We start from the raw sequence: 17,444 nt of genomic DNA on the forward strand, positions 1-17,444 counted from the left end.
TCTTCTCTTTTCTGCTCAAGCTGTGGGGGACCTCCGCTGAGTATCTCTTACTAATCTAAACCAGCTGTGGGACTGTTTACCGTTTTGAACTCTCCCTCCTGTGATTGGCTGCTGCTGTTCTAGAGCGCTTTGTGATTGGTTACCGGGGTGCTTTTTGTGTTTTGATTGGCCTGCCGTTTTTAGCATCAGAAATGCAACACGTATGTTTCGTCTTTGGGGTGTCTGTGTTGCTGGCAGTGGCTAGGCTACTCTATTGTGTGGGACAGGAGAAGGGTTGAAAACAGTGACTTTACTCAAACTCAAAGGCATGTCCATTGTTGAAATTGGGGGATTTGTTGAGTTTGATTAGTCTGAATTCTGTTCTATATTTTAGGCTTATGAAGTGTGTTTGTGTGTCTGTGAGCCTGTGGGGGTTGTGTGGATATGTGTTCCATGTGGTTCCTCAGCACTGCTCTGTTGGTATACTGAATACTATCCTGTTTTGCTGCTGTGTTGGTTATTCATACTGAATCCTCTTCTATTCTTTGTTCTGTTCTTGCATGCTGGTCTAATGAGAGGTTTGATGATTCAGTTCATTCATTTTACATCCAGATACCATGAGTAGAAATGTTCAGTTTCGAATTGTGTCGGATTTTTATGACTTTTCAATTTAGCAGACAGAGCGAACCTCAATTCCTAGCTAGTCTGTAAATCCACAGCTTTGTGCTCCATTGCCCCTCTCTACCCCCGTCTCCCAGCCCACACTATGGGTACTGAAAAGGCCACTCCAAGGAGCTGAGCTACGGATTAGAGGACTACTCGGGACAGATTGCTTCATCCTGCGCTCACTGCTTTTCATACCATACCGTGCACGCCCGCTCCCGCTGACTTCTTGTCCAACTCCTACCTGCTCCCGCAAGAACCCAACCACAGTCCCACAATGTTATTTTTAGGTGTATGTGACACAGCTCACTTTGCAGGCCCAGTCCCAGAAATTTTGCCACCCAAGTCAAGATCATAATGCACAACAATTGCCTAAGAAATCGCTTAAAATACCTGCGATTCTCATGTGACCCAAGGTCAGAGTTTTAATTTAAAAACTCTGAAATGCTATTTGAGTAGGGATGGGCATTTTAACATTTTTGACTGTTCGAGTACTCTCGTGAGTACTTGAATGGGAAAACATTTGTGCACTTATCTATGTAACAGCAGATCATAACAATGCCTAGTTTATCATCACTTGTACAGATAACAAATCCTAATTGCTCAATTTCCCCATATGTGTTCAGTCAATGAAAAAGCAAGTGCCATTTAAGATGAATTTATGGAAACTGTAGTATAAACTAGTTATATTATGCCAAACAAAGTAAAAACTCAACATGCAACAATTTCAAAGTTCATATAAAGAATTCAGTCAATTAAAATAAATAAATTAGGTCCTAATCTATGGATCTGGGAATACAGATATTCATCTGTTGGTCACAGATAGCTTAAAAAAAAAAAAAAAAAAAAGTAGGGGAGTGGATCAGAAAACCAGTCAGTATCTGCTGTGACCACAATTTGCCTCATGCAGCGCGACACATCTCCTTCACAGGTTGTGGATTGTAGCCTGTGGAATGTTGTCCCACTCCTCTTCAATCACTGTGCAAAGTTGCTGGATATTGGCAGGAACTGGAATGCTGTTGTACATGTCGATCCAGAGCATCCCAAACATGCTCAATGGGTGACATGTCTGGTGAGTATGCAGACTATGGAAGAACTGCATACCAGGTGTTCGTCGGGAGCTTCATGAAATGGGTTTCCATGGCCGAGCAGCCGAGCACTCTAAGATCACCATGTGCAATGCCAATGTCGGCTGGAGTGGTGTAAAGCTCGCCACCATTGGACTCTGGAGCAGTGGAAACGCGTTCTCTGGAGTGATGATTCACACTTCACCATCTGTCAGTTCGACAGACTAATCTGGGTTTGGTGGATGCCAGGAGAACGCTACCTGCCCCAATGCATAGTGCCAACTGTAAAGTTTGGTGGAGGAGGAATAGTGGTCTGGGGCTGCTTTTCATGGTTTGAGCTAGGCCCCTAAGTTCCAGTGAAGGGAAATCTTAACATTACACCATATAATGACATTACTAGAAAATGTGCTTCCAACTTAGGGAAGGCCCCTTCTTGTTTCAGCATGAAAATGCCTCCGTGCACAAAGCGAGGTCCATACAGAATGTTTTGTCGAGATCGGTGCGGAAGAACTTGACTGACCTGCACAGAGCCCTGACCTAAACCCCATCTAACACCTTTGGGATGAATTGGAAAGCCGACTGCGAGCCATGCCTAATGGCCCAACATCAGTGCCCGACCTCACTAATGCTCTTGTGGCTGAATGGAAGACCCCACAGCAATGTACCAACATCTAGTAGAGAGCCTTCCCAGAAGAGTGGAAGCTGTTATGGCAGTAAACGGGGGACCAACTCCATATTATTTCCCATGATTTTGGAATGAGATGTTCGACGAGCAGGTGTCCACATACTTTTCAAACGCTGCATAGTGTATTAGGCTATCATATTATTGGGCTATATCAGCCAATAGGGTGGATGTCATTTGAAAGAGAGTAGCGTTGGGGCGAAATAGAATAGGAGAGTAGACACTTACTTGAGCTACGTTTTGCATAACTTTGATAGGAGTGAGACAATTTGCAGGAAGACAAATGAGTTCTCAATATTTCCAGTCAATGTCAGAGCCTATCATATTTAGGAAGTTCATTTCCATGGAAAGAGAACTTTGTCGTGCTTCTTTGCCCATACATATAGCCTCCAGGCTATTTAATTGAGACCACGCGCAGCTCTCCAGCAAACATGTCCACACTGGCATGATGTGGGCCCAATGCGGGCAAAATTGTTGGACACACGTAGGCTTCCCACAAAAGCGAATCGGCTCCTTACTGGCCCCTAAGGCATTGTCCCAGTGTGGCCCAGTTTGGGCAGCCCATATCTGGTTAGGGCAGCCCTCACTTTGTCTGAAATAAGCCCATCTTTTTGGATCAGCTGCCCATAACATTGTATCAGAATGACAGCAAAGTTGTCACTAACTTAAAAGTTTATCTTATGTGACATGCATTTATATAAGTCAGAGACCTGGCCGTGTGGTGCCAGAATAATAAACTTATCCCTCAATGTAGCCAAGGCTAAGGAGATGATTGTGGACTACAGGAAAAGGAGGACCGAGCACGCCCCCATTCTCATCGACGGGGCTGTAGTGGAGCAGGTTGAGAGCTTCAAGTTCCTCGGTGTCCACATCAACAACAAACTAGAATGGTCCAAACACACCAAGACAGTCGTGAAGAGGGCACGACAAAGCCTATTCCCCCTCAGGAAACTAAAAATATGTTGCATGGGTCCTGAGAACCTCAAAAGGTTCTACAGCTGTAACATCGAGAGCATCCTGACTGGTTACATCACTGCCTGGTACGGCAATTGCTCGGCCTCTGACCGCAAGGCACTACAGAGGGTAGTGCATACGGCCCAGTACATTACTGGGGCTAAGCTGCCTGCCATCCAGGACCTCTACACTAGGCGGTGTCAGAGGAAGGCCGGCTACCCGGACTATTTCAAATGGCTACCCGGACTATTTGCGTTGTGTGCCCCCCCAACCCCCCCCAAACCCTCTTTTTACGCTGCTGCTACTCTCTGTTTATCATATATGCATAGTCACTTTAACTATACATTCATGTACATACTACCTCAATTGGGCCGACCAACCAGTGCTCCCGCACATTGGCTAACCGGGCTATCTGCATTGTGTCCCACCCACCAGCCGCCAACCCCTCTTTTACGCTACTGCTACTCTCTGTTCATCATATATGCATAGTCACTTTAACCATACCTACATGTACATACTACCTCAATCAGCCTGACTAACTGGTGTCTGTATGTAGCCTCGCTACTGTATAAAGCATATGTATATGTTTGTTTTTTTACTGTTGTTTTATTTCTTTACTTACCTATTGTTTAAGATCAAATACACCGCTGGAACGCCGGTTTAAGGTGTTCAGAAAAGCAGGTGTTTGAAATCGACTTATGCTTACTTCGAATTTAGACCTTACACCGAGTAACATAAGCAGAGTAAGATGTTTTCAGGACCATTGCGTAATCTGCCTACTGAACTATTACTGTTCATGTCAACGTGCTCATGGGCAGTGTGAGATACATTTATGTTGACATTACACAACAGAACACTTAAACACTCTGAGTAACGTTTGCATAAAAATAACTTGTGATAATTGGCTTTAAAGTTTCCCGAATTCTCATTGGTTTGAATGGTGTCAGCAATTCCCACCTTGCCCACCAAATACACAATGGGGTAATTTTTGCTGGGTGGTTATATCACACACAGTTAACTCATCTGTGAGTAAGTTAAGCAACTGAAAGAGGGTGCAACGAGGGGAGAGTGGGGGCTAGAGACATGTGGTGGGTAGAAACATTAGGGATGGGGGAAAAACATTGATACAGTAGAGTATTGCAGTATTTTTTCTGCCAATACTGTGACTCCAAGTATCGATTTGTAAAATTAAATTAAGAAAAATTAATATGAGGGGTGCGTGTCTGTGTTCTTTGTCTGCCCTGTATAAGGGCCCTTGACCTGACCACTTGTGTGGCCCTGTGCTCCATTGTGCTGCCATGTCAGTAAGTTAATTCTCCATTAGTATTCAGTAGCTCCTCTCTTTGCCATATTGTTCAGAGAGCAATGAGCTGAGCGAGAGGAGGACCCTGCACTATACAGACACGTGCTGCACACACTCCCTCCGCTAGTCCCTTTGTGTCGCACAATAGACCAATACTTTTTGATCTCTCTGTCTCCCTCTCACTCTCTTTTTTTTCCTCCTGCTCTCGATCTTGTGCTTTCTCTTGCTCTTTCTTTCTCTCTCTCGATCGCTCGCTCTTTCCCTCTCCTCTCTCTCTCTCTCTGCTGCTCTCAATCTTGTGCTTTCTTATGCTCTCTATCTCTTCTCTCCGTGCACACTTCTGACTCTGTCCATCTTCTCTTTTTTTCCCTCTTTTTTTTCTTCTCTTGGGGTAGTGACCAGCATCCCAATGGTCTGTTGCCTTGGTGATGAGTGACAGGTAGGATGTACCACCCAAGCAGTGTAGAGATGGATGAAAATGGGGTGAGCTGAGGTGGGGGTTGGGATGTTGGAGCAGTAGGGAAAGAGGCTACTGATTTTGAAGAGGAGCAAGAAAAAGAGGAATGAGAGGACATTGGAAATGGTGTTTGCAGTTGTAATGATTCTTTGTGGAGAGATCAACCTTGATTATTCTCATTCTCTCATCTCTGTTCCTATGTGCTGGTGGCTTAGTGAAGGAATCCAATCAGGGTTGTCAAGGTCCAGGGCAACTGAAGGAGATAATGCTCCTCCGTTTTGTCTGAAGGATGTCCCCTGAAGGACATCCCTCAGTCAATAAGAGAGGGATGAGTAAGAAATTAACGAGTTGATTTCCAGGAAAATGAGTGATCAGAGTACCATCTCAAAAATAACAATAGTGAATTGAGGGAAACTCCATTCTCACGCATCCTTATTCAACAGGGAGTTAAGAGAGAAGACGACATTCTGGCCGATTGGAATGAATCTCATTTGTAGATTAAAATAACATCAAATTGATCAGAAATACAGTGTAGACATTGTTAATGTTGTAAATGACTATTGTAGCTGGAAACGGCAGATTTCTTTTAGGGAATATCTACATAGGCGTACAGAGGCCCATTATCAGCAACCATCACTCCTGTGTTCCAATGGCACGTTGTGTTAGCTTGTTGCTTCTTTAATCAGCACAACAGTTTTCAGCTGTGCTAACATAATTGCAAAAGGGTTTTCTAATGCTCAATTAGCCTTTTAAAATTATAAACTTGGATTAGCTAACACAACGTGCCATTGGAACACAGTGATGTATTGTTGTCTCTACCTTCTTGCCCGTTGTGCTGTCATCTGTGCTCAATAATGTTTGTACCATGTTTTGTGCTGCTGCCATGTAGTTGTCATGTTGTGTTGCTACCATGCTGTGTTTACATGTGTTCCTGCCATGCTATGTTGTTGTCTTAGGTCTCTCTTTATGTAGTGTTGCTGTGTCTCTCTTGTCGTGATGTGTGTTTTATTTTTAATCCCAGACCCCGTCCCCGCAGAAGGCCTTTTGCCTTTTGGTAGGCCGTTATTGTAAATAAGAATTTGTTCTCAACTGACTTGCCTAGTTAAATAAAGGTTAAATACAAAATTAAATAAAAAACAGGGTCCTGAAAAAGGTCACCACATGCAGGGTCACTGGAGGCCCAAGTGGAAGTGTGTGAGCGTGCGTGCATAAGAAATTGAGAGGGAGGGAGGGAGGGAGAGAGAGGGAGAGAGATGGATGAGAGGAGGGTAGGAGGTGTAGCCTAGTAGTTGGGTGGGGGCTGGGCTACTATGCTGCTCTCATAATGTTTTATCTTTTTTAAGAATGTGCCACAGTACAGCTTGAAGTACATCCTATAAATCTTAAAGGGCGCTTAGATAAATACGAGGGCTGATCATTACCCTATATGGAGGCGGTTGAGTTCAATTAAGAGGATTGTAACATGACTCACATCAACAAACCATTTAACAGGCTTCCTACTAGCCCATAAAGAAGTGTGTCCTTAGTTGCTAGTGCTAGTAATGCCTCTTATGGACTACTTTTTTGGGGGGGATACGCTCCATGATCATGTTAATTGCTCCATGACTGTAACACCATTATAGAGTCCTATAGAAATGAAATACATCAGCGGTGAATTAAGACAGAATATTAGTTGGTACTAATGACTTTTCCTGTAGTAGCTGGTTTATCAGTCACCCTATTGCACCTTGTCTGCTTCCACTCTATCAAACATGTCCGCCTTGATTACAGTGCTGATTCATTAATGTCATTATGATTAATTCATGTCAGGGAGGGAGCGGACGGCTGGTTGGACATGATAGACTACCATTGTCTCACAGAGAAAGAGCCTGTCATTTAGTCTGCTGTTCAGCCTAAATGTCCCTCTTGGTTCATTTACTGTAAATGGAGCCTATTCTTTCTTTCCTCTTTCTTCACCTTCACTCGCTGTAAATGTTCCCTTCTATTTATTTATTTCCTCTTCTCCAGTCCTCTCCTCTCTCTCTCCATATCCCTCCCTCAGATTCTGAAACATTATTTACCCGTTTAGTTAAATGGAGATTCACGATTGAAGAGAGACAGTTTCAGTCGGGATATTGCTGAGTAAGAAAAGCTTTCTACAAGTACAGTGCATTCGGAAAGTATTCAGACCCCTTGACTTTTTTCCACATTTTGTTACGTTACAGCCTTGTTCTAAAATTCATGATTTTTTCTCTCATCCATCTACACACAATACCCCAAAATGACAAAGCAAAAACTGGTTTTTAAAACAGAAATATCACATTTACATAAGTATTTTGGACTCTTTACTCAGTACTTTGTTGAAGCAGTTATTACAAGCAGTGATTACAATCTTGGGTCTTCTTGGGTATGATGCTACAAGCTTGGCATACCTGTATTTGGGGAGTTTCTCCCATTCTTCTCTGTAGATCCTCTCAAGCTCTGTCAGGTTGGATGGAGAGCGTCGCTGCACAGCTATTTTCAGATCTCTCCAGAGATGTTCGAATGGGTTCAAGTCCGGGCTCTGGCTGGTACACTCAAGGATATTTAGAGACTTGTCCCGAAACCACCCCTGCGTTGTCCTGTTGGAAGGTGAACCTTCGCCCCAGTTTGAGTTACTGAGCGCTCTGGAGCAGGTTTTCATCAAGGATCTCTCTGTACTTTGCTCCTTTAATTTCCCCCCCCGATCCTAACTAGTCTCGCAGTCCCTGCCGCTGAAAAACATCCCCACAACATGATGTTGTCACCACAATGGTTCACCGTAGGGATGGTGCCAGGATTCCTCCAGACGTGACGCTTGGCATTCAGGCCAAAGAGTTCAATCTTGGTTTCATCAGACCAGAGAATCTTGTTTGTCATGGTTTGTGAGTCCTTTAGGTGCCTTTAGGCAAACTAAGTGGGCTGTCAAGTGCCTTTTACTGAGGAGTTCCTTCCGTCTGGATGCTCTACCATAAAGGCCTGATTGGTGGAGTGCTGCAGAGATGGTTTTCCTTCTGGAAGGTTCTCCAATCTCCACAGAGGAACTTTGGAGCTCTGTCAGAGTAACCATTGGATTCTTGGTCACCTACCTGACCAAGGCCCTTCTCCCCCGATTGCTCAGTTTGGCCAGGCGGCCAGTTCAAATCCAATTTTATTGGTCACATACACGTGATTAGCAGATGCTATTGCGGGTGTAGCGAAATGTTTGTGCTTCTAGCTCCGACAGTGAAGTAATATCTAACAAATTACACAACATATACCCAATACACACAAACCTAAGTAGGAATGACTTAAGACTATACACAGTTGAAGTCGGAAGTTTACATACACCATAGCTAAATACATTTAAACTCAGTTTTTCACAATTCCTGACATTTAATCATAGTAAAAATTCGCTGTCTTAGGTCAGTTAGGATCACCACTTTATTTTAAGAATGTGAAATGTCAGAATAATAGTAGAGAGAATTATTTCTTTCAGCTTTTATTTCTTTCATCACATTCCCAGTGGGTCAGAAGTTTACATACACTCAATTAGTATTTGGTAGCATTGCCTTTAAATTGTTTAACTTGGGTCAAATGTTTTGGGCAGCCTTCCACAAGCTTCCCACAATAAGTTGGGTGAATTTTGGCCCATTCCTCCTGAAAAAGCTGGTGTAACTGAGTCAGGTTTGTAGGCCTCTTTGCTCGCACACACTTTTTCAGTTCTGCCCACAAATGTTCTATAGGATTGAGGTCAGGGCTTTGTGATGGCCACTCCAATGCCTTGACTTTGTTGTCCTTAAGCCATTTTGCCACAACTTTGGAAGTATGCTTGGGTCATTGTTAATTTGGAAGACCCATTTGCGACCAAGCTTTAACTTCCTTACTGATGTCTCGAGATGTTGCTTCAATATATCCACATCATTTTCCTCCCTCATGAAGCCATATATTTTGTGAAGTACACCAGTCCCTCTTGCAGCAAAGCACCCCGACAACATGATGCATACACCCCCGTGCTTCACGGTTGGGATGGTTTTCTTCAGCTTGCAAGCCTCCCCATTTTTACTCCAAACATAACGGTGGTCATTATGGCCAAACAATTCTATTTTTGTTACATCAGACCAGAGGACATTTCTCCAAAAAGCACGATCTTTGTCCCCATGTGCAGTTGCAAACCGTAGTCTGGCTTTTTTATGGCGGTTTTGGAGCAGTGGCTTCTTCCTTGCTGAGTGGCCTTTCAGGTTATGTCGATATAGGACTCCTATTACTGTGGATATAGATACTTTTGTACCTGTTTCCTCCAGCATCTTCATCAGGTCCTTTGCTGTTGTTCTGGGATTGATTTGCACTTTTCGCACCAAAGTACGTTCATCTCTAGGAGACAGAACACGTCTCCTTCCTTAGTGTTATGACGGCTGCGTGGTCCCATGGTGTTTATACTTGCGTACTATTGTTTGTACAGATGAACGTGGTACCTTCATGCGTTTGGAAATTGCTCCCAAGGATGAACCAGACTTGTGGAGGTCTACACATTTTTTGGTTGATTTCTTTTGATTTTCCCATGATGTCAAGCAAAGAGGCACTGAGTTTGAAGATAGGCCTTGAAATACATCCACAGGTACACCTCAAATTGACAAAAATTATGTCAGTTAGCCTATCAGAAGCTTCTAACGCCATGACATAATTTTCTGGAATTTTCCAAGCTGTTTAAGGCACAGTCAACTTAGTGTATGTAAACGTCGGACCCACTGGAATTGTGATACAGTGAATTATAAGTGAAATAATCTGTCTGTATATAGTTGTTGGAAAAATGACTTGTGTCATGCACAAAGTAGATGTCCTAACTGACTTGCCAAAACTATAATTTGATAACAAGAAATTTGTGGAGTGTTGAAAAACAAGTTTTATTGACTCCAACCTAAGTGTATGTAAACTTCCGACTTCAACTGTACATATGGACGAGCGTTGGAACGGACTAAGATACAGTAGAATAGTATAGAATACAGTATATACATATGAGATGAGTAATGCAAGATATGTAAACATTATTAAAGTGACTAGTGTTCCATTCCTTAAAGTGGCCAGGGATTTCTAGTCTATGCCTATAGGCAGCAGCCTCTAATGTGCTATTGATGGCTGTTTAACAGTCTGATGACCTTGAGATAGAAGCTGTTTTTCAGTCTCTCGGTCCCAGCTTTGATACACCTCTACTGACCTCGCCTTCTGGATGATAGCGGGGTGAACAGGCAGTGGCTCGAGGAAGTACTTGGCGGTTCCAAACTTCTTCCATTTAAGAATGATGGTGGTCACTGTGTTCTTGGGGACCTTCAATGCTGCCGAAATATTTTGGTACCCTTCCCCAGATCTCTGCCTCGACACAATCCTTTCTCGGAGCTCTACGGACAATTCCTTCAACGTCATGGCTTGATTTTTGCTCTGACATGCACTGTCAACCGTGGGACCTTATATAGACAGGTTTGTGTGTGCCTTGAATACTTATGTAAATATTGTATTTCTGTTTTTCATTTTAATAAATGTGCAAAAATCTCTAAAAGGCTATTTTTGCTTTGTCATTATGGGATATTGTGTGTAGATTGAGGATCTTTTTTAAATTTAATCCATTATAGATTAAGGCTGTAACATAACAAAATGTGGAAAAAGGGAAGGGGTCTGAATACTTTCCGAATGCACTGTATGTGTTTTGACTTTCCCCCATGTGTACTGTATGCATTATTCATGGAAGAGAGAGTATTTCTAGTGGTTGATTTTGGTGAGCTAGTGTGAGTGTAAAGCATGGCGGTTCGTGTCGTTTAAGATGAGGACAATATATCTTTTTTTTTTATGAGCATGGCCTTATTTCTATTACAGCATATTGGATGACTGTCATATATATTCCATTCACCCAGCTCAATGTAACATCGATAGGTTTAGACTACTACATTATACTCAAATTTTCCCTATACCCATCATGAGGTTGCTACAACCTAGCCTATGAATGAAAGTTTACCATGTACAGTACCCGTCAAAAGTTTGGACACACCTACTCATTCCAGGGTTTTTCTTAATTTTTTACTATTTTCTACGTTGTAGAATAATAATGTGTTATTTCATAGTTTTGATGTCTTCACTATTATTCTACAATGTAGAAAATAGTACAAATAAAGAAAAAGCCTTGAATGAGCAGGTGTGTCCAAACTTTTGACTGGTACTGTAGCTACTAGATCTAACGAGTTAGTAAACCCGCTACAATCATGAATTACATTGTACATTTAGCAAGCAGTTTAGCAGGCGGCCCCGGTGGCAATAAATTAATAAAACCAAAAGCTTACCTTGACTTGGAAGAGTTCCAGTGTTGGATAGCCATAGCCAGCTAGGTAACATATAGCATCCCTCTCTGTTTGAGTAGGATAAAATAGCTAGCTGCAATCGCTAGCTAAGTAAATGAAAGTGAAAAGCATATGAAATATAGCTAGCTCTCTCTCTCTTGCTCCTCCTTCATAAAAAAAAATTATGTATTTGTTAAAAACTGTACAACTATTGTCTCCCTCTCTTTGAGTCAACTACTCACCACATTTTATGCACTGTGGTGGTGGCTAGCTGTAGCTTATGCTTTCAGTACTAGATTCTCTGATCATTTGCTAGGGTGGACAACATGAGAGTTCATGCTGCAAGAGCTCCGATAGGTCGAAATGAATCCTCCAGAAGTTGTCATAATTACTGTAAATCTTTGGAAGGGGGTGAGAACCACGAGCCTCCTAAGTTTTGTATTGACGTCAATGTATCCGGAGGAGGACGGAAACTAGCTGTTCTCCGACTACTCCATGGTGTTACCCTACAGAGTGCTGTTGAAGCTACTGTAGACCTTCATTGCAAAAACAGTGTGTTTTAATCAATTATTTGTTGACAATGATTTATTTTATCTAATGTTTTCGGTGTTTCACTATTTTTGTGAATTTCACTGAGGATTGTCCTTTCCTTCCTCTTCTGAGGAGCCTCCACTGGTGTAAAGTGCGACTGGTAAATCCTTTTGTGAGTCACTGTGTGAGAGTAGCAGGTTGTGTTCTAGCTATAACGTTGGTGTGTGTGTTTGTGCGTTCGTAAGCACCAGCGTGTTTTCAGTTGGTTTGTTAGTAGCAGCAGCATGCTAGCCATGGAGAGGTGACAGGGGGAGGTTGCTATCCTGGTAGCTATGCGGGCCACTGGTGTGTCGGTCGGTTTGGGTGTGAATTATCTCTCGTTGTGTGTTTGGGGGTGAATTTATCTCTGGTGGTCTGTGTGTCTGGCTGTGGTTGTTGGGGACGAATTGTCTCTGGCGGTGTGTGGCGGGGTGAATTGTCTCTGGTGTTGTGTGTGTGTGTGTGTGTGTAATGTGTAATGTTGTTCTACTTTTGTTCTACTTTTGACCAGGGTTGGGCCTATAGGAAATTTGGAACACAGTCCCATAATTTACTTTTACATTTTCGTAATTTAGCAGAGGCTCTTATCCAGAGCGACTTACACGATCAATTAGGCTTAAATGCCTTCCTCGAGGGCACATCGACAAATGTTTTGCACCAAGTCAGCTCAGGGATTTGAACCAGCGACCTTTTGGTTACAGGCCCAATCCTTTTAACCGCTAGGGTACCTGCCACCATGGAAATTGATCACTATACCTCTACAGAGGGGGACTAATTTGTGGCTGTGTGGAACAAATGTAGCCTATTATTTCTGTGTAGGGTAGATCAGGCTGTGTTGGAAGCCTTGTAGCAGTCTGTACCATAATTACTACATAATTGCAACATAATTGTACAGTAATAGACCTAATTGTACAGTAGTAATGGTATACTTGTACATTATTAAAGGTTTAATATAACTAAACTATTGAGTTTTAGGTGTGGTAGAGGTATCCAGGGATGTAATAACTTAAACCACCCCCTCTCCCGCCCTCCAGGTGTGGTAGCCGTATCCCAGGATGCCGTTGGTGAAGAGGAGTATTGAGCCCAGGCACCTGTGCCACACGGTGCTGCCGCGGGCCATCAAGAACGAGCTGGAGTGTGTGACCAATGTGTCCCTAGCTAACGTCATTCGACAGCTCAGCAGCCTCAGTGAGTCACACACAATGTCTGCACACATACACACCTTCATAATACGGACACGCGGAAAACACGTTGTTGCACACATATACGCTCACACACACTGTTCACACTCACACCTAAACAACACACTCCGTACTCACATTTTTCTGTTAGGTAAGCATGTTTATTCTGTTATTATGCTTGATTGTATTCCTGTATTATACTTAAGTGTGTGTATTAAGTGTCCGTTCTCTGTCTGTGTGTGTTCCACAGGTAAGTACGCAGAGGATCTTTTTGGGGAGCTGTTCAACGAGGCCCACTCCTTCTCCTTCCGGGTCAACTCCCTGCAGGAGCGCGTGGACCTCCTCTCTATCAGCGTCACTCAGCTCGATCCTAAGGAGGAGGAGCGTGAGTACCATACACACGCCACGTTTTACATAGCACGACCTAAAAGAGGAGTGTAAGTACAAACACACATACATGCAGGCAACCGTACACTCACACTCAGACACACTATCCTCACACACTCCTTTCTCTACCACTTCCACCACTGATTATTCCTCATCAGGATAAACCCATTCCAGTCATGTGTGTGTGTGTGTAAATGGCCTTATTAGAGGAACAGGCCACAGTGAGACGGTGTCGTTTTTCATCCTTGCAGCTCCAAAGATCCACACTGTACAAACCAAACCCTCCACACACACACACACACTCCCGCATCCGCAGGCTCAATAAGCTCCCATTATAGCCATTCTAACCAGCTGTCCACTGATTCACTTACTGTAGCCCTGCCTCACACAATGGCCTGTCTTTGTGAGGAAATGAGATATGTAATAGTGGTGTTATAAAAAAGAGAAGTATGATGCCCGTCTGTCTGTCAATGGAGGGGCCTGGTTAGGCACAACAAGTTCTAGAGAGTGTAGGGAGAGATGGGGGGGAGAGAGAGAGGAGTGTAGTATTAGGCCAATAGCACGCTTCTGCGCCATATCGATTTCCCATTGGCCAACAGGGTTTTTACAACTTGGATTAGAGAGATAGAAGTAGCTAGATATAGTGCCTTGGTAAACTTTCTGTTTGACTTTTTCCACATTTTGTTATTTTACTGCGTGAATTTAGAATTAAATTGAGATGTTTTTGTCACTGGAAAATTTATTCACAATGAATTACTAAAATAAAATATCTAATTTACATAAGTATTCACATCCCTGAGTCAATACATGTTAGAATCACCTTTGGTAGTGATTACACCTGTGAGTATTTCTGGGTAAGTTTGAGAGCTTTACACACCTGGATTGTACAATATTTGCAAAAAAATTCTTCAAGCTCTGTCAAGTTTGTTGTTGATCATTGCTAGAAAGCCATTTAAATCTTGCCATTGATTTTCAAGCCAATATAAGTGAAAACTGTAACAAGGCCACTCAGGAATTGAGTGTCGTCTTGGTAAGCAACACCAGTGTATATTTGCCCTTGTGTTTTAGATCGTTTTGTTGGAAAGCAGACTGAACCAGGTTTTCTCTAGGATTTAGCTCTGTTCTGTTTCTTTTTATTTAAAAAACTCCCTAGTCCTTGACAATGACAAGCATACCCATAACATGAGGCAGCCTCCACCATTCTTGAAAATATGAAGAGTGGTAACGTTTTGTATTCAGGAAATAAAGTGAATTTCTTTGCCCTATTTTTTGCAGTTTTACTTTAGTGCCTTGTTGCGAACAGGATGCATGTTTTGTAATATTTCTATTCTGTACATGCTTCCTTCTTTTCACGCTGTTATTTAGGTTAGTGTTGTTGATCCATCCTCAGTTTTCTCCTATCACAGCCATTAAACTCTGTAACTGTTTTAGTCACCATTGGCCTCATGGTGAAATCCCTGAGCGGTTTCCTTCCTCTCCGGCAATTGAGTTAGGAAAGACGCCTGTATCTTTGTAGTGACTGGGTGTATTGATACACCATCCAAACTGTAATTAATAACTTCACCATGCTCAAAGGGGTACCCTTAATGAGGCATTGGAAAATGTTTTGTCTTTGTGGTTGAATCTGTTTGAATTTCACTGCTAGACCTTACAGATAATTATATATGTTGGGTACAGAAAGGAAGTAGTCATTCAAAAATCATATTAAAAACTATTATTGCACACAGGGTGAGTCCATGCAACTTATGTGACTTGTTAAACAACATTTTACTCCTGAACTCATGCTTGCCATTTAAAAGAGGTTGAATACTTATTGACTCAAAACATTTAATTTTTTATTCATTTGTAACAATTTCAAATTACATCATTCCACTTTGACGTTGTGTGAAGGCCAGTGACAAAAATGTAGTCCATTTTAAATTCAAGCTGTAACACAACAAAATGTGGAAAAGGTTGAAGGGTGTGAATACTTTCTGAAGGCACAGTATATATACACTATACTGGACTGGGCTGCCTCTGTACGTTAACACATTGGTACCCAAGCTAGGGGGAGGGGGGTAAGAGTTAATAATGTTTTGTGAGTGGACCAAGTATTTTTAGGTTGCTCTAAAGCAGAAAGGTGGAATAAATGAGTCGGGAGCAGGTTCTTACATTGAACAAAGTTCTTTATTGAGGTATTTTCTCTTCTCAAACACTCCCACACAATAAAGGATGATCTCAAGGATAACACCAATCTTCTTTACAGGGATAAGGAACACAAAGTGAGTAACTTTTAACTATAACATAAATTACGGGTGTGTCACCGTCTTAGCTGTCCGTTTGTAGAGTGCTCTTTTCAGGTGGTGGTGCAGATGCGTGGTTGCCATTCCCAAGAGGTAGTTTGTCCTCGTCTTCTCCCTTTGGTCAGGAAAATCCTCTCCTTTGGAGAATCAATCACTCTTTTTTTCCGTGGGAGCTACTATCCGTGGGATCAGCCTGCCCCCTGGTGGTCCTTCCACAGTTTATTAGTTCACAGGAATAATACTTAAAGCCCCTAATTTAAATAGTTGAGCATGGCATGTATCAGTGCTTTGTGTGGAGTTGTTGCCTTGGAGTTATTCTTGTATTCACTTCAGCTATATTAGTGTCCCACTTAGGTCCCCTGACACCTTTTATACACACTCCTTTTCTCCTCTTCTCCATTCTTCCACCTCCCCCTCATCTTCATCCCTCTCTCCCCTCTTCTCCTCTTCCCTCAGCTCCCTCCTCCACATATTTGTGCAAATGTTATGATGCATGTGATTTAATAGTCCAGTCTGCTATAGAGAGGATATAATTCCATTCCCCCCATGTTGTGACTCCACACTGTCTGGGACTGGGACTGCTACAGGTTCACCCTGTCATACACTCTCTCCAGGGGTTACGGGCTGGACCAACACTCAGACACACACACACTCCTCATATCCAGGCCCCAAGCAACTCCACAGTACCAGGGTGCAGGAGTTAACAAATCGGCCAGTGTAACAAACACCACAAAACTCACAGAAACAAAATACTTTGAAAGGGCATACCGTAGTCAGTTGTACAGTTGAATGCCTTCAACTGAAATGTGTCTTCCGCATTTAACCCAACCCCTCTGAATCAGACAGATGCGGTGGGCTGCCTTAATCGACATCCACGTCTTCAGGCGCCCGGGCAACAGTGGGTTAACTGCCTTGCTCAGGGGCAGAACGCCAGATATTTTTTTCGGGCACTGGCCCAACGCTCTAACCACTAAGCTACCTGCCGAAATACAATGAAGCAAGCACTGTTGACCTCCTGCTAGGCTGAGTTGGCTATCACACACAAACACACACACATTGGAAGGGTGAGTGTAGCCTGGCTTTATCTCTCCTTGTAATATAAGCCTGCCTTCTGTGTTGTAGCTCCAGTTCGGTCCTATAGGTGACAGTGGAAAAGGATCAGATCCATTTGGGTTGGGGTTGGGGCGGAGTAGTGTTGGTTTGGTGTTGGGTTGGGCGGGGTTGGGCGGGGTGTGGTGTGCTGTGGTAGAGAGGCAGAGACACGGCGACACTGCATAATACTGAGCTCTGCAGTAAAAGCAGTGGAGTGTTAAGTCTTTGTACTGCAGACTACAGCGAAGGTTAAAATGGCTGAACTGTCTGCAGGTTAGTTCGAGATCTCCAGCTGCAGAGAGTTGCAGCATGTGCCATTAGACTCCACACAACAGTGTGTGTCTGTGTGTGTGCATGTCTTTGTGTGTGTGTGTGTGTGTGTGTGTGTGTGTGTGCCATTAGCCTCCAAACAATAATCATTACAAGATCATTTAATCATCACAGAGTTACTGTAATGATACAACAATACATCAATTAACACAGCTTGTTCTGCAACTATATGACAAAATAGGGGAAGAAGTGGTA

The 17,444-nt window shown here is 42.9% G+C and overlaps 1 protein-coding gene across 3 annotated transcripts in view; it reads left to right on the plus strand.

The window, feature by feature from the left end:
* Positions 1-17,444, plus strand: part of LOC139556664 (actin-binding protein WASF1-like) — a 149,813-nt gene that overhangs the window by 79,914 nt on the left and 52,455 nt on the right. For all 3 annotated transcript variants that reach the window (XM_071370892.1, XM_071370894.1, XM_071370893.1), the window contains 2 exons: positions 13,012-13,165; positions 13,409-13,543. In XM_071370892.1, coding sequence (XP_071226993.1) covers positions 13,033-13,165; positions 13,409-13,543 — 268 coding nt within the window. In that variant the 5' untranslated portion in view covers positions 13,012-13,032. The remainder of the gene's footprint in view (positions 1-13,011; positions 13,166-13,408; positions 13,544-17,444) is intronic.

The sequence above is a fragment of the Salvelinus alpinus genome, chromosome 27, assembly GCF_045679555.1.
Source record: "Salvelinus alpinus chromosome 27, SLU_Salpinus.1, whole genome shotgun sequence".
NCBI lineage: Eukaryota > Metazoa > Chordata > Actinopteri > Salmoniformes > Salmonidae > Salvelinus > Salvelinus alpinus.